Source organism: Cydia strobilella, chromosome 21 (genome assembly GCF_947568885.1).
Source record: "Cydia strobilella chromosome 21, ilCydStro3.1, whole genome shotgun sequence".
Taxonomy (NCBI): Eukaryota; Metazoa; Arthropoda; class Insecta; order Lepidoptera; family Tortricidae; genus Cydia; species Cydia strobilella.
The window spans coordinates 1,646,069-1,668,873 of NC_086061.1; the positions used below are offsets into that span (position 1 = coordinate 1,646,069).

A 22,805-nucleotide genomic window follows, 5' to 3' on the forward strand; every position below is an offset into this window, starting at 1 on the left:
TTGTATTTGTGTCTATAAATAAAATAATTACAAATGTACATTAACAAGGCCTAACTAATGAATAAATTGAGCTTGCCGTAATTAAATTATACGGAAATATTGGGCGAGTAATCGCAAAAACTTTAAAATAGTGTTTTTGTTAACACTGATTTAGTTTAATCTCATTTATGTGGAATACGGTCCAGGGTGCGTAGCCAACATGCCAATCGAACATGGCGAACGAGACGCAACTGTCACTGTCGCACTAATATGGAAGAGTGATAGACACAAAGCGTTTCGTTGTCGCAGCGCAAGCGATTGTCACCTTGGCTAGGCACCCTGTTTATATCAAGCATAAAACATTCGTTCCTTGTTTCACTCCCGTGTTTGTTAGTAAAGTAGGACTTATTTCTGTCAGGCATGAAAGCGATTAAGCGAGCTCGTCAGGTAACGCGCAATTTCCCTCAACGAGCGACTAGCGTGCCCGCTTTCCGCTGCCGCCCCCACTCAGCGCTGCCTCAACTTAATGGCCCAGTCGCCGCGCCCCTAACGCCTCGCTCATTACCTCCCGACTCTGGGCCCCCTGGTGCCTGCTGATTGATTGATTCCTTCGCGCCGTAACGATAAGAGCTCAGTTTAGCCTGTTATCAAGTCTGGGGGTATATGGGTGACATGAAGGCTGTAGATTTCTGGCGTTTTGTAATTTACTTGTTCTTACTTGGTATTGGTAGTCAAGGCTCTATTCACTTTCAAGATGCCTAAAGGAACCAAAAGCACACTCGATTGCTCAATCTGAAAAAATGTATCCTGCTTACTTTATATAAGCACTTACTTACTTAAGCTAAAATCAACACAAAGACGTGATTGCGCGAGAGTGCCTACGCCTGCCCAGTAGGCAGTGCCCACCTAGAGAGTAACTTCTTATACATGTGTAATGTATTAGGCCTTGTTACGATTTCCTAATGCATTTTCATCAAATTTTTTAAAGTTTCCAAACTTTCTAAGTGTAATCAGTAATCAGTGTGTTTATTGCTGTCATAGGTATACAAGTTGGTACATTTATTGGTTCAGCTATGAAACCCTGTAGGGCAATGCAATATAACTTAAATCTAACTTAATTACTATGGCTTAAAGCTATCCATAATACATTGCTTATGTAAGTAAGTACTAGTGTACTAGTAACTGCGTGTGTAAGTACTAAATAACTTCTTAACAAGAATTTTATGATAGCGATAAAATCTGGCTAAAATTCTTGCTAGGTACTCGATTTCGTCACTCGAAAATCTGTGTAAAACGGCAAAATGGGTGTCCACTTCTTTCACAGAAAATTGTTCCATAGAATGTAATGTTTGCAGCAGTTTCATTTCACACAAACTTTTTTTTTTCAAAAACCGTTTACTTTTTAGGTACAGCTAAAAGGTCATTCTGTAGAAAAGTAGGTTAGATTAGGTTGGAACTGCGACCCTTTCTGAAAAAAAAATATGTTTTCTATGAAACCATTTTCTGCAAAACAAGATACAACCTGGCGAAATACTATTTTTGAAATAACCGGTTTAAAACCGAGCTCTGAAGATGGGCATAGGAGAGTTTTAACACGGAAATCATATTCTACGGAGAAGTTACAAATCGTTGTCAGAAACAAAGTTTGCTAGTTATTTATTCATATACAAGTAAATGCAAGTAATTCAATTTAATTTAAAATGCATCTATCTGTGCTTGTGGCATAATAAAGGCGTACTAACGAAGTTTATGATTTCGTTTCATAAAACTTTTACCTCCGACCGTATAATGTCTATTCCAGTTCGCTATTTACGGCCGTTTTGATGTGACCACCGTTTTATGGTGCTGAATGGTGGAAACCTGCTTTATGGGCGACGGAGATAGGGCTACCGGTAGCTCTATAAAATACGAGCTTTAAATACGGTTTTTTGTGAATAAAGGTTCAGCTCTTCATAAAATAAGACCGTAGAAAAGTAAAATGTGGTATTTTCTATAAAAGGGGACCTTATTGTCGATGGCGCTTACACCATTATAAACGATGCTCCGATATAAATACAATGCCGCGCGATGCTGTGCTGCGTAAGCGCCATCGTCAATAAGGTCCCTTTTCATGGAAAATGCCTCAAATTACTAAAATCCTACAGGGGCCCACTGACTATCAGTCCGCCGGACGATATCGGCCTGTCAGTTGTTCGGAACTGTCAAATTTTTGTTCTAACTGACAGGCCGATATCGTTCAGCGGACTGATAGTCTTGAGGAGTATTCAAAATTACTAAATACAACTAAATAATACTACCGATTTAATATCAGTGTGCTCAGCCTTCATATTTTTCTGCGAATGTGGCAAAATTATATTGGAGCAGGCTTTATAAGCTTTCGCCTCGCTTTAGCTTTACCATAGTTAACAAAGATCCTCAGAAAACCTGAATCCCACCGTATATTTTACAATTTCGCTCACGAAATCCTTATATACAAGGTAATGAGCTAATAAGACGGCAACATCAAGCGGGGCGACAAGCCCAACACAATTTGCGCCCGACGCGTGCACTAAATTACTCGTCGTCAGCCTGCAGCCGTGCCGCCTATCCATTCACAAAGCATTTCCAATTCATCTCTGACCCCGTATTTACCATTACTTGACCTTAGACTTCGTAATAACTATGCGTCATCTGAAATCAAGGAGTATACTGGTCGGACTTCGCCCAAGCGTTCAGAGAGCGGTCTCGAATACTTGTGAAGTAAGCAGCTGGTGACACGGCCCACGCGCGCCACGCCATAATTACTGACCGCTAGCTGTAATTTATGATCGCCTGGTACCGCGCCGCCCGGTAAATATGGTCGCTTTGCCTTTTTTTCCACGTCGCGGCGGGTTGAAAAAGAAAAGAGGAAATGGGATTAATAGCTTTATTTTTCCATATTACGTTTTTCATTTCAGACATTTTTATAATTTGCACTCCTCGTTTGTGAGACACTTTGTATGTATTGAAAAAAGTGAGGTGCATTTCATTTTCACGTCGATATCGATATTGAGGTAGTTCCTTGGTCCTTGCCTTCAAGTCACTTGAATACACTTTAAGACCACTCAAAAATAAATAAAATGATCTCCGATTAGCTTGTTATTATCATGTAGCTACAGAGATACAATACAGCCATAAAGTATGCCAGGAATTAAATAAAACGGTGCGAGTCCTCGCGGGATAAATGGAGTAAATAAAAGTGGAGTCGGAGGCGCTTCCGCTCGACGGCGCGGCGTCCCGGACGCATTGTTCTTGCGGCGCCGACAAGGAGTGCTATATTTCTACTGTATATCTGCTGTATACATTGCTATACTACAAACAGAATCCTCTGGGCGCTACCCTTGGGGTGGGTAGTAGATAATCGGGATGTGCTTTTGGCCGATAAAATCATAAGCGTGCATTATGCTATGCTTATAATTAAGTTTAAGGTAATTTAATGTATTATATTAACTTGATAAATGCTTAAGGGCAGATTTAAGATTGTTTATACCATTTACGTAAATTTACTTCAAGAATAATAATTAAGCTAGGTTTCGTGCAAACTTTTTCATTCCTCATTAATTCTGTCAAAACAGTTTTAAAAATTTACAAAGTTGTTGAAGCGGTGATTAAATTCGAGATAATTTTAATTATTTTCTTTAATTTACCAGTACATAAATTTTACGTTTGACGACGGTAAACACAGTATTCAGTGTATAAAATTCGGCGCGAACTACTCGCCGATCCGCGCCGGGGCCGGGAACAAGTACGTCATTAGCGCGCTGCCGGAGGGGGCACTTGTAACGCGACGCCGCGCGACGCCCGATTTATAGGCTGTGTAACGAGATAGCCAGCCGTATACTAGCTAGTACAGTCTCTCTAGCTATATGTACTCGTAGCTACGGCGTTATGTATATCCAGTGCTCTGAAAGCGCGAATTGAGTACGTACTCGTAGAAGGCGAACATCATTGTGTAGTATCAATCGTTTGTGTTTTGCCTCATTTGCGAACGTATCCTGGAAGCGTGAATAGACTATAGACAGGCAGCCTTTTGCTTGCTCTTTGTACTGCTGTAGCTGATCATGATAATTATTATATTAATGTAGCACGCTGAAAGAGCGAAAATAACAGATCTACATAGAAAACTAAAAACGATTTACCTAGTTTGTGATTTGTCATTTGTGATTCCATAAATGCCAGTAGTGTATAGTGGATGTTTATTCCTCTCAATTTATTACAGGTACCTTCAGTTAAACTTCAATAAACTTAAGGCTTGTAATTTTTTAGGTGTACTTAATAAGTATTCAGTATGTGGTGTGAGCATAGCATTAAAATAAAGGACAATGGCGGGCATCATTGTGGGTGTTATCTGACAATATAAAGTTATTCGCGGCCGGCGGCCCATCCGGTCGGGTGGGACGGCAGGTATCTCGAGTGACAGGAGAATGTTCTCATACGGCTCTTTATAAATATATATATAATATATTCATCATTTGTGCTGGTGCGTCAGTGTTTGTTAACATTTCTGTGTGCTATAGGATATAAATTATTTGATTAATATAAAACGTAGATACATCAAAATTGTATGAAACAATCTTTAAGAAGAGTCACTCATGCAGACAATTTGCATTATTGCAACTTAATTATTATTATTCCGATTGCTTTTTCAGAGGGCAATCCCAACTTTGTCTCATATCATATTGTATGATGCATTAATAAAATAATAGAACACTATAGTTTATACACAGGATTAACACTTGTCAAAGTTAATAAGATCGTCACCAGCTTAAAACATACCTACACGTGAAAACAGAAAGAGCATTATACATTGACCTACTAACAGTAATCAAATTAACACATGTCAACATATTTACAGCGTGACATACATATGCTGACACTTTTGTCGTATCTCACTATTGTATGCTGAGCTCTACTCCTCTCATAATAAGAGTGGCGAGAATATAGGACACATGCTTACCATCCCAAACTCTTACCTTGTTATTTACCGTAGACTTAAAAGCGACCTTACTGTGTTTCGAATATAATACATATGACATTACAACGTGGAACGGAGATATTGAGTTGAGAAGGAAGTAATTGATATCTAGAAGGTGTCTGCTGTTGTGAGGTGAACCTTATTGTCAGCAGTGGGAGTTGATGTTTAAGTGAAAGCTGTGTGTGTCTGCGTAGCTCCGTTCCGGGGGTAAACAGAAGTCTCAAAAGCGCCCGCTCCGCCGCTCGAACACAACATGTGAGCGCTGGCAGGGTTGCCGTAGGAATTTCTTTTCGTATAGTATACCACAATTTTGCAAAAACACGTACGTATAGTCAGTTTCTTTTCAAATGATTTTTACGCCTAACACGGTAATCTGTTAAACAAAAGCCATTGTTCCTTTTATGCGAGCGGTCGGCCATTGTGTGCCATTGAGTCTGATCGCGTGCTACGGCGCGTGCCATTGTCAGACACAATGGCACACAATGGCCGACCGCTCTCCTAAAAGGAACAATGGCTTTTTAACAGATTACCGTCTTAGGCGTAAAAATCATTTGAAACGATGCCGACTATGATTATAGTGGTGAATATAACAAAAATAATAATAATTTAGAACGACTGAGTCACCCGATACCATTTAATTTTGTAATGTTTACCATGAAGTATTGAAAGGGAAACCACATCCTATCTTGTAAATAGCATACCTGCCATTTTTGTTCATAAAAAGGAATACTCGATATTAGTCGAGTGGCAGCCCTGCGTGGTATAATATCGGCTGTGTAGCGCCGACGGAATCACCTGGCCTCGCAATTTTACGAGCAGCGCTGTGTCGGTGGCCGCCTCTACCTTTCACGGGGGAGGGATGTGTGGTCGATAACGTTGTTTTATCGATGTAAGTTGCTTACTTTTATTGTGTAACTGTAAACTGTTGCAGTCTCAATTCGATGAATGATTTATAATATATAAATAAAGCCTCCTACTTTTTGGAAGTCGGATAAAAACTTTGGCATTAAATAGATTATCCGCAACGATACAACGTTCCGTACTTTTTAGTATTTGTTGTTATAGCGGCAACAGAAATACATCATCTGTGAAAATTTCAACTGTCTGTCTATCACGGTTCATGAGATGACGTGATGTATTTCTGATGATCTGATGATGGTGACAGACAGACAGACAGAAGGACAGCTGGAGTCTTAGTAATAGGGTCCCGTTTTTACCCTTTGGGTACGAAACCCTAAAAAACATACACACCCACCCAACCAATATGCATTTGCATGCTTAACTCGACTGCTAATAAAAAATACCCTTCTTGTTGTCTGTAATGATATGATAAATTTGTATTAAGGTTGATTCCCTTGTGTAATTGGCTATTGATATTCGAATTATCCGACATACGTAACCAGTATATTAGTAAGTATAAAATATTCCATGTGACCTTAAATGAATCCTAATCTGTTATGCAAAAAGCAAGTTTATACAAACGATAACTTATACAATATATAAATAATCATAGATATTTCTTTCTCGTAACAACTTATTTGTAGAAACACACAAATAACCAATAGAAGTTTACCTAAGAGATTTGTAACAATGTCATAATTTTAACAAAGAATTAGGATTTCCATTTAACATTAAAAGTGCTTGTTGCTAGGCCTATTTGAATAAATAATATATTGACTTTGACTTTGACATCGTCTTAAACATAAAAACAAAAAAAAACTATCGATAATCAGCTCACTTTTCCCATCCCTACCGCTCTCAAGTACACATTCAAGTTCCCGTCCCGAGCGAGGCGATGGAATTAAATCGCACGCACGACACTTCCGCCCCCACGCCGCGCCGCCGCCGCCGCCGCCCGGCCCGTCAACCCGCCGTGCCCCCGCTCTTTAGCTCCGGGCGCCGACTACAGGGCTGCCGACGTACTGCAATTTACGTCTTACATTTTATGTTCGTTGTTTATAAGCTCTAGTCTCTTATTTCGGCAGGTTCGTTAAATGCTTAACGTTTTGTATCCCCTATTTACTGTAGTATTTTTTGTAATTTGTTTTTCTTTTGTCAGTTTTGTGCCATCGTCTACTTCTGTTGTTAAAACACCAAACCTCTGCAAGAAATCAATAAACTCAGTTCAATATGAGGCAAAATAAACTAAAATCTGTATGATCATAAAGTTTCAACTCCATCATATTTACCTATAAACAAATCTGAAAATGTCGATATGAGTTTTATAATAGTAAGTAATTATATTGATTTTCGTTTTAGCGTACCCTACTTTTGTGGTTTTGCCAGTATTTTTCCAAAAAAGTTTTCTCAGACAGAAATGATTAATTTAATACGTTGAAGTTGTGTTGAAGTTGGCAACCCTGTAAGTGAGTGATGCGGCGAGTCGGTGACACATGTGCCGCGGCTCGTGCGGCAAATACATCTTCGTGAACCGGAGCTGCGGGGATTCCAGCTGGGGTCACATATACGGCAGCCGTACAGACAGACAGACAGATAGACAGAAGGACAGTAGAGTCTTAGTAATAGGGTCCCGTTTTTACCTTTTGGGTACGGAACCTTAAAAACTGTAAATCTCTGAAGTAGAGTAACACAAAAAGCCATACAAAAAAAATACAAATTTTTCATTCTCACCAAAAGAATAATCAAGATATTATAACATTAAACCTTTGCGCTTTGAACACATACTCGAATTAAATCACATTCTATGTCGAAACGTCGGTAAATAAAGGTAACAAAATAAATTCGAGACAGACCCGATTATAAATGTGAATAATAAATGTATTCCAGATATTGTCAAACAAACATGAAAGTGCACCCCTATTTGACCGTAGCTCGCTTCACTCGGTTCACCAATAACTTTATACGGAATACTAGAAATGTATGGGTCGCAGTCCACAGACAAATAACCTTACGTCTGAATGAAACTTATGTAATGTATGTAGCCATATTTTGTACGGCGCGATTAGGTCGATATCGGCGGCAACAGGTGGCCGCGAGATGCCGGCAGAGAATTTCTGATTTACGGCGTTGAAATGTAACGTTTTCAACTTAGGTGCCACATTATCGATAAGGTTGATTTCAAATAGCTTTATGGAAATAGCGTCTTATTGACAACCGACAATAAGTAGCCTTTTGGTTGAAAACGGCACAAATATTTGAGTACAGTGATTTTCTTCTGTGCTGACTTCGAACATGTAACTGTTTAAAATTGATGTTTTATAATAACCCTAAATATTAAAACCCCTGGGAAAAATTGTAGCAAGATCCTATCATGGTGAGTTAAAACCGGCAACATACCCTAACTTATTTGTCCAACTGTTGTCGTGTTTCTTTCATGTCGCAAAAGAAATTATCGTTTTGTAGATAGATACCTACATAATCTAGTTACTACATAATTTAGAACATTCGAATTTTCTTTTTTATTTTCTACACATTTACATTTTTCATCCTCTGAAAGAGGGTGATTGTTGTTAGTGGCGCTACTGCGCCAAATTTCTTTTCGGCACAACCACTTTTGCATAAAAACTCTAAGGCGACTGCCACCGAGACAGGTCATTGACAGATTGACAGACTGACAACTGACTTAACTTGAAAATGAATTATCGCCAGCTACATATTATTATATTGATTCCGCCTTGCTAACCTTTACCTATATCTACGCATCGCCGCCGCATATCGAAGAAATAATTAAATATAATAAACAACCGCTCAAGAACATTAAGCTTCGAAATGATAGACGAGGACTACGGACGGACTAACAGGGTAAGTCACATGCGAGTACAAAATTTGTATAGATTAAACTTGAAGCACCGCGTATCGATTTCAGCTCCCGTGTATTTGTATTGTTTTCTGTAATGAGGTGTGCAATAAAGAGTATTTGTATTGTATTGTATTTCTCAGGAGTAATCCTAGTGTATATTTAGTACTTACAGTGTATAACCATTCTTGATAACTTAGGGTGGGCCAGTTAACATCGCAAACAATGTAAATTTTTGTTTTCTAGCTCAACCGAAGACTCCACAAATAATTAAGACGGGAGTTTCACGAGCAATATTTTGCACAATTTATTTTTACTCGTAAAGGCCTCGGAGCGGCGGCAATGGCGCCTGAGAACGACGGCGATTACAGACATGAATCGAAATAGAGGTCGCATTTCGCTGCCCCAATATTACAGGGTTATATGTTACACTTTTATCGAACTGAAATTTGAACTATATCATAGTGACATTAAGTCGAATTTTAACTATCTTGAAAATGTAACATAGAACCCTGTAATATTGGGGCAGCGATTAGGTAGAGTGTATTGTGGGTTCGAACCTGGACTTACCTATGCGTTTTTCAGAATTTATGCACATATTATGATACTCGGTACGGCTTTCGGTGAAGGAAAATTATAAAAAAAATATTAATAAAACCAACTGAAAAGTCAGAAGGCGATTATTCGTTAAATTATTTGGTATATTTTGTGAGAACTTCTCAGATCAGTGGTTCTGGTCTCAATAGGCAGCAATACTGTCCAGTTTTTTTCTAACTTAACTTATTAGCTAATAAGTCTAGGTCGAACTGAACAGATATGGTAAATAGAGTATAAGTTTTAAGCGTCTCTACTTTTAATGTTTTATCATGAACCAATACCTCAATCGAAACAGTGACCTGGAGGAGGCTATAGCCTTAGGCCAAAAATATGAAAACAAACAATCCTCGTGCCGAAATGGAAGGACATGTTGCCACTAAAAAGTAAAACGCCTTCACTTCGCCCTCAAAATAAGAAGAAACATCTAACGTGGGCAACGAAACACCAATATCGGACGTTGGAAGATAATTGGTTCATATTGAGCTTGTTTCTATCTTTGGCCCGGGGTGTACTGCCATAGAAGTATATCTGTGCGTGCCTGAATGGCGGGGGAATGACGGCGGCATTTCGCTAATTGGCGGGAAGGCGCAATAGCGGCGCGGCGCGGCTCGGTACGGGCACGGGCGAGAGCGGGCGCGGGCAGGGTTCGACGATACTTATTGCTGACTGCGACGCGACGAGTTCCACGCGACGTATAATAATTGACGATAGGTAGGTAACGTCGGTTTGAGCACAATTTTAGAAGGGTAGGCAGAAAATCTGGTACTCGACAGCGAAGACTTTGAAATTCAAATTCAAACTTACATTTTGACATCAAAATTATGTTATTTTATTATCATTCGCCCGTGCGTCTCGGTCTTGGCGCGGGATAATTACCTACGGACAAGTGCCTACGAGCGAAAGACACGCGCAAATGATAACATTGATAACTAAATGACATCGTTTAGATATCAAACCGATCGAATTGGTCTCCATGTAATGTTTACGATGCTTATCTGTCTGTTATCCTTTACTTGGAATTTACTCTTTCCAACTACTGGATAGAATATTTCTCAGAATCTGTAGATCGTTATTAGCAGTCGGTTTGACACAATTTTATTCGTTAGATAGCGCGTTGTATTGCCGAGGACCCGAGGCGGATTAAGTTATCAAACCCTAGAAACTGAAAGAGACGTCAATCATCAGATTTATTAGGTACATAAATTTCTTAACAGTGATCCATTTTCATTGAAATTATATATTCTGTATCGGCAGCTCTAAGAATGCCGGTATCCGCGCCTTTTCTAATCACTAACCATTATTCGGTGATCGTTCATGGCTTTAAGGACCTTTCTGCCACACCGGCCATCGGTTCTACGAACAATCTTGCTGAGACGAGCTCACAGATGATTATAAACTACTTTGTGAGCAGCAGGCCATTAGGGGCATCGATAACCGACCCACGCCGAGCAGAGATGATAGATGCTTAGTTGCGAAACCGTTTGATACCAGACGGACGGCGAGGCGAAACTTTCAGGATTATTCAGATGAGAATTCTGGTGATGTAGTGCGTTTATCCTGCACAAAACACATAATTATTCACTTCATTGTTATTTTAATCCTTTCATTTCGCAGAAAACCTCGTGATCGATGTCTATTGGACTAAATTTGAATAATTTATAATAATAATAAATATTATAGGACATTCTTACACAGATTGACTAAGTCCCACGGTAAGCCCTTGGAGGCTTGTGTTATGGGTACTCAGACAACGATATATATGAATACTTAAATACATAGAAAATACTCATGACTCAGGAACAAATATCTGTGCTCATCACACAAATAAATGCCCTTACCGGGATTCGAACCCAGGACCATCGGCTTCACAGGCAGGGTCACTACCCACTAGGCCAGACCGGTCGTCAAAATGTTTGTTGTCAAATTGAGGAGCAGGCGAGTTTTTTTTATTAACAATCTCTATAGTAATATAAATATGACCGCATATGAAACGGCATTATTGTTATCAACAATTTATACCGAACAATCTTTGTAGATACAGTATAAAATTGTACTGCTGTACCTACAAAATTAGCGCTTATAAACGTGTAGCAAAGGCGAGACCAAGATCCAACTATCACGTACAAGTTTTTGAGGATATTTACGACGTTTAGCAATTCAAATCAGAGTCCTTTTTACATAGCATCAAAATCTAAACCACGAGCATTGATACTATCAACAAATGCACCAGTCTTTTCAGTACACTTTTGAATTGCAAAACCGTAACTTTATAACCTAGTCTCGGTGGCTTGGGTACTCGGTAGCCCTATAGTTTGCGAGTCGGTGTCTGCAATCATGAGCCATTAGCTGCAGATACCGGCCCGGGCCGATCTGCCGCGTCTCGGGTGAAGACGCCATTCTGAGAATTGCGAGCAGATTATGCAAAGGAGCCGCTATGTCCCTGAAATGATTAGATTAGTCTGTAAGCATGCATGCATGTGTGGATATTTCTTTGCAGGGGGCCTAGCCATGAGACAATCTTTTTTAGAAAACGACAAGATTAAAATATGGAAATGATGCCGAGTTTTTATCACATCTGTTATTCCTAATAGATTTTCTCAATTTTCCTTTCATCAACGACCATAAGGAATTCTATTCATGCTATTTCGTCGACGATGGCACATGAAATTTACGCTCATTCCTACTTAGTTGCATAAAAAAGAACATAATTTAAACTTTTACTGATCTTTTGTTTGCTCAGCATTAGTTGCTGAGCAAACAAACTTACAGTTTTTATGACATCTTCCGTATCCTTTATCAAAACCTCTCATCATGTTTTCTATTTATTTACAAAGCAAACGTTACCGCGTTCAACCCTTGCTCAGTTTATTGCTAATGCTAGGTTCTCCGCACTAGCGGGAAGTGTTTTTGCTCAGCGCAGAGCAGTAGCGCTGCAATTTATAGCCTGGGAGCAGCTAGAACAGGGATTATCCGAGCTAGCACACTGAAGTGTCGCGTTTCGTCTTAATTCGTTTGATTATTTAGTTAACTTTGTTTTAATGTAACAATTTTCACCTTCGGCCTCATTTGGTTTATCTTACGATCTACGTCACAGTTCTGAATTCATATAATTAGTTTAGTTTCATTGAGCAAAAACTCCTACTTACTTACATCCTAAAATGCCATGATTTAAGGTATTCGTTCATACTTGGTGCTCATTATGCTTGTATAATTATACCTTCTCTTATCTTGCGGAATACCGCAGCTAAATTAGAATTGTATGCATAAAACTTGGTGGTGAGTAGTGTAGTGGTTGTCAGACTGAGCTCTCGAAGAAAGCGTTTGTCGGTGGAGAGAGACCGTTTGTAACCTACGGATTCTTACAAAATGCCTGCAATATCAGAGGGGCTACCCCTAAACACGAAAATCTCTTTAAGGCCATCTATTTGTGCATCAGCAACCGTTGGGATGTGTCAAAGAAATAAAAATACCAACACAACAAAATTACAAGTTTGAAACACCTTTGCACAAGGCAATCATGAAATGCTAAGCGACCGTTTCCACGCCGAGCCCGTAATTACGCGGTCCCGGACAGTCCAGCTAATTACCTCCTCGCGACGATGGCCGCCTGGTGTCCGACTAATTGCTGTCCACGTTATTTATGAGCCTAATTAGTTAAGCACAGTCTGTCAGTGCTTAGCACTAATATCTCGGCGGCAAAAATACAGGGTGAAAAAAAAATATGGGCCCTGGAGGCAGTGCCTTAAGATCTTAAGTTAGCTCATTTTATTTAAAGGAAACCTTTTTTTTAAAGAAACATAACTGCAAACAAATTTTTTTTTTTAAATTCGCTTAGTCTCGCCCGGTAATCCCACCGACTAAAAATAAAAATAAAATCCTCGCTATTTTATTCCAATAGTCGATTTCTCTAAGAAACATTAGATCTTACACTCGCCTATCGTACAAAATATCCATAAAATCGAATATTTAGTATTTTATTTTTATTTTAAGTCGGTTCGATTCCCGGGCGAGACGAGCGAATTTAAAAAATCTTTGAATGTAGTTTTGTTTCTTTTTAAAAATAAAAGAATGGTTAAAATGAGCTAAGGTTTTATGGTACTTTCCCTCTAGGGCCCATTTTTTTTCCACACTGTGTAATTAGGAGTGTGAGAGAAACTGGAGAGACTTGCTCCGCCGGAAGTAACGGTAATTAATCATCATCTGATTCTAATTCACAATTAGGTATAGTTATTACTTATTTGCTTGTACTGAATATCATCATGTGTATCAAAAATCCTTTTACCTAAACCCGCGGTCGCCTTACAGTTATGGGAAACGGTCGAAGAGATAGTTCAGAGTCCGTAACCGGTACCAATTTTCCCATGTGTCATATGTCCAACCCATTATTGGGGCCCCAAAACTGCCGGGAGACAGTGGCGCAGGCCATCTAATTCAACGTAATGACTTACGAGGGGCGTTCAATAAATTCTCGGTATGTGAATGAAAACAAACAAATACGATAAGTTTAATATTTTTATTTTTCAATATACTCCCCCCCTATGTTGATACACTTAAAAGATCGATCTATTATTTTTTTTAATCCCTCATAAAAATATTTTTTATCTTTGGTGTCAAAATGCTCCTCCACTGCCGCCTTCAACGCTTCATCGTCAGAAAATCGATTTCCACGCAGATCCTTTTTAAGATTGGGGAACAAAAAGAAGTCACTGGGGGCTAAGTCCGGACTATACGGTGGGTGAGTAATAGTTTCAAACCCAGATTCAAGAATAGCCGCCTTGGCAATATGAGCAGTATGCACAGGGGCGTTGTCATGCAGAAGCAGAACACCTTTGGTTAATTTTCCTCGCCTCTTGTCTTTGATTGCACCCCTTAATTGACGTAGAATATTAGCGTAGTACTGTCCTGTGATATTTACACTCTTTTGTTTGTAATCGATCAGTAATATTCCTTCACAATCCCAAAATATTGTGGCCATGACCTTGCCAGCTGAAGGGATGACCTTGAACTTCTTGGGATGAGCTGTACCCTTAACGTGCCACTGCATGGACTCCTGTTTACTTTCTGGGTCATAATAATGAACCCAGGTTTCATCTCCAGTAACTATCTTTTGCAGCACCTCATCAGGATTTTCACCGCACAGGTCAATAAAATCGGAACAACAAGCTACTCGCATATCTTTTTGAACCGGTGTCAGCATTCGCGGAACCCATCTCGCACTTACTTTTGACATATTAAGATGGTAATGGATAATATCATGTATGGTACCAACAGAAAGACCGGTTATTTGAGCTATTGATTTTACCTTCACTCGGCCGTCTTCCAATATAAGTTTTTCCACTTTGATAATATTTTCTTGTGAAGTAGCTACTACAGGCCGGCCTGGTCTAGGATCATCTTCAATACTCTCTCTCCCACGTTTAAATTCACTTGACCACTTTTGAATGGTAGATAAAGAAGGAGCAGACTCACGGTAAACACAATCCATTTCTTCTTTTATAGTTTTTTGATTTTTACCCTGATTGGTCAAGAATTTTATTACGGCTCGATGCTCTAATTTAATTAACATTGTTAAATCGCTCATGGTGCTCACGTTTGTTCGGCAATTGCAGAAAAACAAGAACATATCGGTTTGAATTTTACTTTTTTTTTTAAAGTCTATGAATGACTCTTAGTGGCCAGTAACAAAAGAAATACTCAAAAAGGTTGTAAGATATCAATATCGAGAATTTATTGAACGCCCCTCGTATCAAAATGCCTCCGCCTCATCGCGAATTCTGCATATTGCACCCAAACTATGCATTGCACATACATGTGTTTGGCTATCAAAAGTATCAAATTAAAACATCTGGGGGCACGGCCGTGCCCCCGCCAAGACGAGACAAAGGGCAAAAGGCAGTGCATATCTTTTCTCGGCACGTTTCGCCGTATTTTCGAACCCTCGTAGTTTCGGCTTGTTAAATATACTGCATTCAGTTCATACACTGTACGTCAAAATATATAACCAGTGACATATATCTAAGTACGGGCCTTACGGGCAATAAGAATGGAGCCAGAACACGAATTCGAGCCAACAGTTGCGTTAGACTGCACGAATTCTTGAGTGACACTTTGGTGACATCCACAAAGTGACACCGCTGAACTAGCATCATAGTGCAAGCCGCACGAGCCCAATTTCAAAGAAAACACCGGCCAAGTGCGAGTCGGACTCGCGTTCCAAGGGTTCCGTACATTACACAATTTAAACAATGTATTTTTTATGTGAAATGTCTTTAAAAACGGTCAGATCAAAAACTAAGTAATTAAGTCCGACTCACGCTTGACTGCACATTTCTAATAGGTTTTCCGGTGATCTATAAGTAAAGATCTATTTTGTGTATTTTTTTCAAATTTTTTGACCCAGTAGTTTCGGAGATAAAGGGGGGAATGGTAATTTTTTGCCTATTTTCTTGAATAACTCCTAAACTATTTATCTTAAAATTATAAAAAGATATATATTTGAGATTCCCACAATGAGCTCTTTCATTTGATATGTAACACGATATAGTTTGACAAACTTTATTTTTAAATTTTCTCATTTACCCCCAAAAGTGGCTCCCGTGTTTAAAATTAATTTGTTTACGTTATATGTCATAAACTTACATATGTGTACCAAATTTCAACTTAATTGGTCCAGTAGTTTCGGAGAAAATAGGCTGTGACATACAGACAGACAGACAGACGCACGAGTGATCCTATAAGGGTTCCGTTTTTTCCTTTTGAGGTACGGAACCCTAAAAACCACAAATCGATGTACGGTTTAGCCATTTAGCACACGCATACACGTCAAAACATAATCTTTGACCCGCAGTTCTTCAAAAGAATCCCTTAATGCACCCAGAACGCTGGGCCAAATTACCTACGGACTGGATCCCACAGTATGGATCTCGGGGCAGAGGCAGACCCAATCGAAGATGGCGGGACGACCTCGATACATTCTGTGTGGAGTGGCGGGAATGTGCATTAGATAGAGCCAAGTGGCGGGAAAGAGGGGAGGCCTTTGCCCAGCAGTGGGACACACTAACAGGCTAATAAAAAAAATTAAAAAAATTGTAAATAATACTTGGGTTTTATAAACAAACCAAACCAAAAGTCGGACGTTAAAACAATGTACTAAATTAAAGCTTGACAAGCAATATTTAGATATTGAAAAAACCGGCCAAATGCGTGTCGGGTCGGACATAATGTAGGATAACTTCATACGATCAAATACGATTTCCAACTTGTTTTTACAAATTTTTTGAACGAACCAATAGTGACATTCTTGTTTGCGTGAGTGGCAGAATAATTGTTTTATGTGAAACTGAAACCTTACCGTTTATCTGTACGGCATGTATCGACACACAAACAGTACACAACAACAGCTGATAACGAATTATTTAGCTCCAAGCTCCAAGAGCTAGTGGTCTTGCCACCTATCGGCGAGTAGCGGAACAAGATGTTAGTTGCTCTACAGTTAGGGAAGTTTAATAAAGGATGAATAGATGTCGCTAGTATCTATAACTTTTTTGAACATTCTATTATTATTTTGGCAACTTAAATACAAATTCAAATTAATTGAATTTAGTACTATAATTATATAAAAATGGAATGTGATGTTCTCTACATTGACACTGTCCAGGTTAGTCCAGGCTTAATAGAATCGAATCTTCGAAAAGTCATATCCTCTAAAATGTAAATCAGTTTCTTTTACCTATTTCAATTATTAAACGAATCGTTATTATTTTATAATAGATAAGCTTTCATTTTTAATGCCATTGCTTTGTATTGTTTCAGAATGCACCAAATCAGGAGCCAGTGTATCGAAAAGTCGCCATAGTTGAAAACTTCTTCGACATCATCTACACCGTTCACGTGGAGCTTGAAGGTCGACCAGGCAAGCATGCTGGGCAGAAACGTACATACAGAACTGTGAGTCACTTCTTTTTATCATTAACTATACTTCAAATTTCATCAAAGCATAAAATCAGAGACAACAGCATGAACTCTGTAAAATATCTGGCTAATGATTATTGTTGTAAGCGCCATCTGTGTAACGGAGAACTAACTAGAACAGGGGGGTTCACAACATCGTTCACGTAGTTTTATAGAATACAACGCTGTGAAGTTTTGAGTGGTGATGTTAATAGATGGCGCTACATAGGTATTTCCCGTGTTCTTCTTCTTCAAGTGCCTTCTCCATCCCATTTCCGTGTTACTGTAGTTTAATAATTTAATAAACCTTACTTCCTACGTAAAATTATTATATCTATTGGTAATATTTCGCTCAATTTAATCTACTTTAAACCAAAAATAAAACCAAAACAAAGTACTTACCTAGATATTACAGTTTCTTTAGTAGAAGATGAGCGACGTTATTATTGGAGTCATGTTAAGCTATAGTTGGCTATAGCTATATATATTATATATCGTTGTCTGAGTACCCATAACACAAGCCTCCTTGGGCTTACCGTGGGACTTAGTCAGTAGTAAGAATGTCCTATAATATTTAGTTATTTATTATTTATTGATTTATTATATTATAACCTATATATATACCGATAGAAATATTTCGCAAAAGCACGCAACTAGTTTTAAGTCTAAAGCAATTTTGGCCTACACTCGTATAGAGGGCGTTGACTGTTTCGTTTGTTATTTATAATTTTAACGCATACCAGTGAAAGAACATGGGGCAAAATCATCTAAAAATAATTAATGCAAATAAAAAAATCATTTATCCATATTTAAATACATTTTATCGTATTTTTATAAATATTTATTTTTAGTTTTAAAGTGTGTCGACAGATGGCAGTGAATTTACTGGGGTTACAAAATTTACTATGACAGTACCGCTCTAGTATAAGTTACTCTATGGTCTAAAGGCATGTTGGCTTACAAATTACACTTCACATAAAAAGTATACTAAGCAGACAGATTTCGAACCTTTTACAATATAAGTAACAATGGCTAGAGTGCGATGTTTCAACACAAGTATTATTCTCTTCTTGATTTATCTGAATGTTATAAACAGTCATTTCCTAATTATATTTGCTAACCCAGCACTAATAACAGCCCTAGGAGCCCAGTTTGAACGAGTAGACACTTTATTCAGCGAGAATACGATATATATTTGAATGAGTTTCTCATTTCTACTTAGGATTGCCACGCGATAGTACAACTTCTACTCAAAAACTGGGCAGATAATCAGTATCTCCCGAGAAGGGACGATTGATTGTAGAGCCTTCCGGCACAGTCCGGTTTCTTTGTAAACAACACTCCCTTATACACACTGTTAGGTACCGACAATAGACCGCACTGGTATTTTGATATCACTTGATTCCAATTTCTCTGGTATAGGAATAGGAGCATAATTGTAAGAACATATAGCAGACAAGTGAGGCGTTATATTTATAAAGTTTATTACATTGAGAGCCATATTATTCAGCCACTATTTGCCTTTGTTGATATATGTGATACAAGAATTCGTGGCGTGAGCGAGTCTTAGGTACCCAGTCAAAATACCTACTCCTTTAGAAGTTCGTTCGATGTAAGTTCTTTATGTGTCATATTAGTAATCGTGAATGTTTTCGCCCGCAGATAACGGAGACGTACGCGTTCCTGCCTCGCGAGGCAGTCACGCGCTTCCTCACCGGATGCGCTGAATGCGCGCGGCGCCCGCGCAGCGCTTCACCACCACCCCTACCCACTCCGTCCCCTTCCCCCACGCGCCACCCCACCTACCTACCCTTCCTACCTCACTGCCCTACCGATTACACCAGAAACTGGGAATCAGAGATAGACGCGGCGCACTCCAACTACCCATACGAACCCAAATTTGACTACACCGAACTCCAGCCTCTTAAAAAAGTAGAAAGCCCGAAAGCAACAGACTCTGAAGACCAAGAACCTACGTATATAGAGCTTACATCAAAGAAAGTCAACGGTTTTGACTCAAATCCCTTATTCAGTAGAAGTTCGCCCGTCGAACCGCCGTTTAGAGAAGAGGAACCCGTCAGAACAGACCCGGAGATCGACAAAGATGAGAACAGCCTGATCGACGTAGAAGATGTCAAAAGTGACAGCCCTGTCCCTAGCGTGATCCCGAAAGACGAGGACTGTGACAAAGATAAAGAAATCGTAAGAGTTAAAGAAGAAAAGACTGATGATAAGAAACAGAAGAAGTATAATCCCTTGGACGTGGCTAATTTGACGTCTAAAGATCCTCCGAAGTCGGCATCTCCGCCTAGAAAGAAGTTGTTGCCTTCAAGTTTAGAGTATTCCAATTCGTTCGGACGGTTTCCAAAGCCATGGCGGCCGGATGGGGGCGTGTACTTCGGCGGGGAGGAGGTGGACTACAGCGTGCCCATAACGACGGCGTATCTCAAGCATATGCGGAGTATGGCGTATCAAGAACGGCTGGACATGGAAAATAAGGTAAGTTTCGCATGATCATAGCCAGTACGTGTTTAGTTTATCAATGTTTTTCAAGTAATATTATATGTGCTTGCCATCAGAGAAGGGTCCTCATGCTCCTTGTGCATAAGAACCCTTCTCAGATTTAAACCTTCCTTAAACGTTACTAAACGCAAGTAGCAAATGTATGAACTCGCACTTATCACTAATCAATATGTAAATCGAACTTTATGCACATAAGTACGGCTTCTCTGATGGAAAGTCACATATATTTTTTGAAGGAGTAGGTCGATTTATGCCATTCGTTTAATTAGGATAATAGAAACTGCATGATGTGACTTTACAAAGGTACTAAACCTTAGGCTAAGCTTTTTTCATCGTTGGTTGGTCACTTGACTCTATGCGAGCTGAATATTTATGAAGGATTGAACTAAGAGACGCACCAATCGTTTAAGAATGGCTACACCTTGATAAACGACTTGTATTTACGTATAAGGAAAACCCAGTTCAGTAATTAAATAATCGCAAACAAACGCTCTTGCATTTGCTTGTTTTAGCGCGATGTTTACAAGATACAAGACATTTATTGGTAAAAGTTAATGTTTTACAGGTCAGTAAAATAGGTAGGTACATAGTAGGTACAACATTTCTAGAGTAAGTATTTATGTCACTTAAACTTAATTATTATTAAATAAAACATATTTTAAGCAAAGCAGGTTCGTAAACAGTAGACAATAGGGTCGCATATGGCTTAACAAGTCGTCATTTTAATTTATAAGGTATAAATTTGCTTATACATATTAATTAGGAGATAAATTAATTAGGGTTAGTACACGTTTCAACAAATTCGTCGACGCTGTAGCATGCTAAGTCAGTTAACATTGTTTTAAGATTTCGGTCAAACTTTTTATCCGTTTTAGCTAATTTTTATTTCCTCAGGTAGCAAGTTATACAATTTTAGGCCTAAGATCCCAAGTGACTTTCGGGGTTTAACTTAATACAGAATAAAAATTAGCAAAATGTTTATTCCTTGATCCAAATATGACTTTCTACATGTATAATATTTAGATGACACCTAACTATAGCTACTATAGTCTACTTTTTGTCTGTGATTTTATTCGTAGTTTGTGCGTCAATGTTTTTGTTGAAACATTCCACATATGATATTAGTAATTTTATATGTAGTTGTGAATTAATGACTATCTATTCGCTGACGCCGAAATTTCGCTGTGAAACGTATTTATGTGTAAAATCCCGTTTCATGATAGGGCAGGGTATCCCACCCTGGGTTACACGAGTAGACCTTTTTCTCTAAACAAATACAAATTTTGCGGGTTCGACCGCATTTAACCCTAGCTTAAACTTCTGCCAACTAAGGCGGCATAAAACTGCGGTGGCCGGTAGTCAGGCCCGCAAGCGCGCCTTTGTGAGACCAATCCGCCCTTTGTACCCGAGGGTTATGATTTAGAAACTCTATTCGATCAGATACGGAGTTGTGTGTTAGTTTTAGATTCAACTTTTTGCGTAGCTTACCCATTTTATGGTGGATCAGCAAATTGTGAATTTTAACATTAGTAAAGGTCTGAATCTCGGCTCGGCAGTGTTGTGGTGGCCGTGTAAAAAGCCACTTTTAGGTTACACACAGAATTTGGTTATTCATTTTTAACCCAAAAACGTTTTAACGTGACAAAGGGGTGTTATAAGATTTATAACATTACGGCTATTTTTCGTTTTCTTTTGTGTCCTGATAAAGGACATCGGACACCCAGAATTTGGCACAAGCTAACTTCAGGAGATAATTTACCTTACCTATGCAATTTGATAGATAGATAGATAGATAAACTGTTTATTTGTTTGCCACAATACACACAAAATATTCAAATACAGAAATGACATAGGTACACAGAACAATCCAGAAAATAAATAAAAATTACAACAACAAATAAGTCACACCGATTTTTACATAATATGTAGAGGAAAAGGAAAAAAATACATAAAAATACTGTTTTATACAAATAAAAATCCTGTGTGCGTCGCAGCAAAACAAAAAGGTTCTGGCTCAGTATTACGCTTCACCCATTAGGAAAAGCACTGATTTTCTGCCAGGACCTGATCACGTCAACAAAAAACAGTGGAAAATAATGAAATAGTCGAAAGTTAGTACTTACCTAATTAATTATTAATAAATTTGGAGGTGTATTTTTTCGAACGCGATATTTTGGTATGATACTTATTAAAATAGAATTTTCAATATGTAACTTAAGTAGGTACTTACCTAGGTGTACTAGGTACTTAATAAAATCTTTTGCCAAGTTAAAAAGGCTTCATCAAGGAACACAGTGGGTAGGTAGGTAAGTATGGAAGTAGCTTTATTCATTAGCCCCCGGATGTGCCGCCCACAGCGCATCCCCATGCCATCAGGACTCCTTTCACTACCGGGATCTATATTAAACTCTTATTTATGTAGGATTTGTTTCCCTTATTACATGTTATTTTCAACAGTTTAAAAAAAAAGAGGTTCTCAATTCGTTTGAATGTTTTATTATGCTTAAGAAAAGTATTTCGTAGTGAATATTGATAAATCTTCTAGGCTTAAAAGTTTATTAAATAATACATAAATTCTCACCGGCATTTTCTCTATTTTGGTCGAGAATTCAGGCCTAGGTTTTTGTAACTATTTAAATTTCTTGTAGATAGCGTAGTAAACTTCGTCATATAAATATCTATTGGTATAGAGTCACAAATAATGTAACCTACAATAGTGATATACTGATATCACATATTTATTATTATAAAGTTATTGATTTAAAAGGTAAAGTGATATTATTATACTTAGGCTATTTAGGTATTTAGTAGTAGTGTAGTAGGGGTTTGTAGATTTAGGTTTGACAATAATTAACTTTTATGTGTAGTGGGTGGTTTGAAAATGTGATGTCTACCTCAAACTTTAAATGCACCTTTCGTGGGGTAGTCACACAAATCTCTGTTTTGACATTTTGCTGGGACGTCAGTTAGCCGCGACCACGAGCAGTGAAACCTGTGTCGAAACGT

General features: G+C 38.6%; 1 protein-coding gene across 4 annotated transcripts in view; it reads left to right on the forward strand.

Annotated features, from left to right (window-relative positions):
- LOC134751053 (nucleolar protein 4) overlaps positions 1 to 22,805 on the forward strand; it is a 158,799-nt gene that overhangs the window by 63,012 nt on the left and 72,982 nt on the right. For all 4 annotated transcript variants that reach the window (XM_063686391.1, XM_063686389.1, XM_063686392.1 and 1 more), the window contains 2 exons: positions 17,139 to 17,273; positions 18,939 to 19,775. In XM_063686391.1, the coding sequence (XP_063542461.1) occupies positions 17,139 to 17,273; positions 18,939 to 19,775 (972 nt within the window). The remainder of the gene's footprint in view (positions 1 to 17,138; positions 17,274 to 18,938; positions 19,776 to 22,805) is intronic.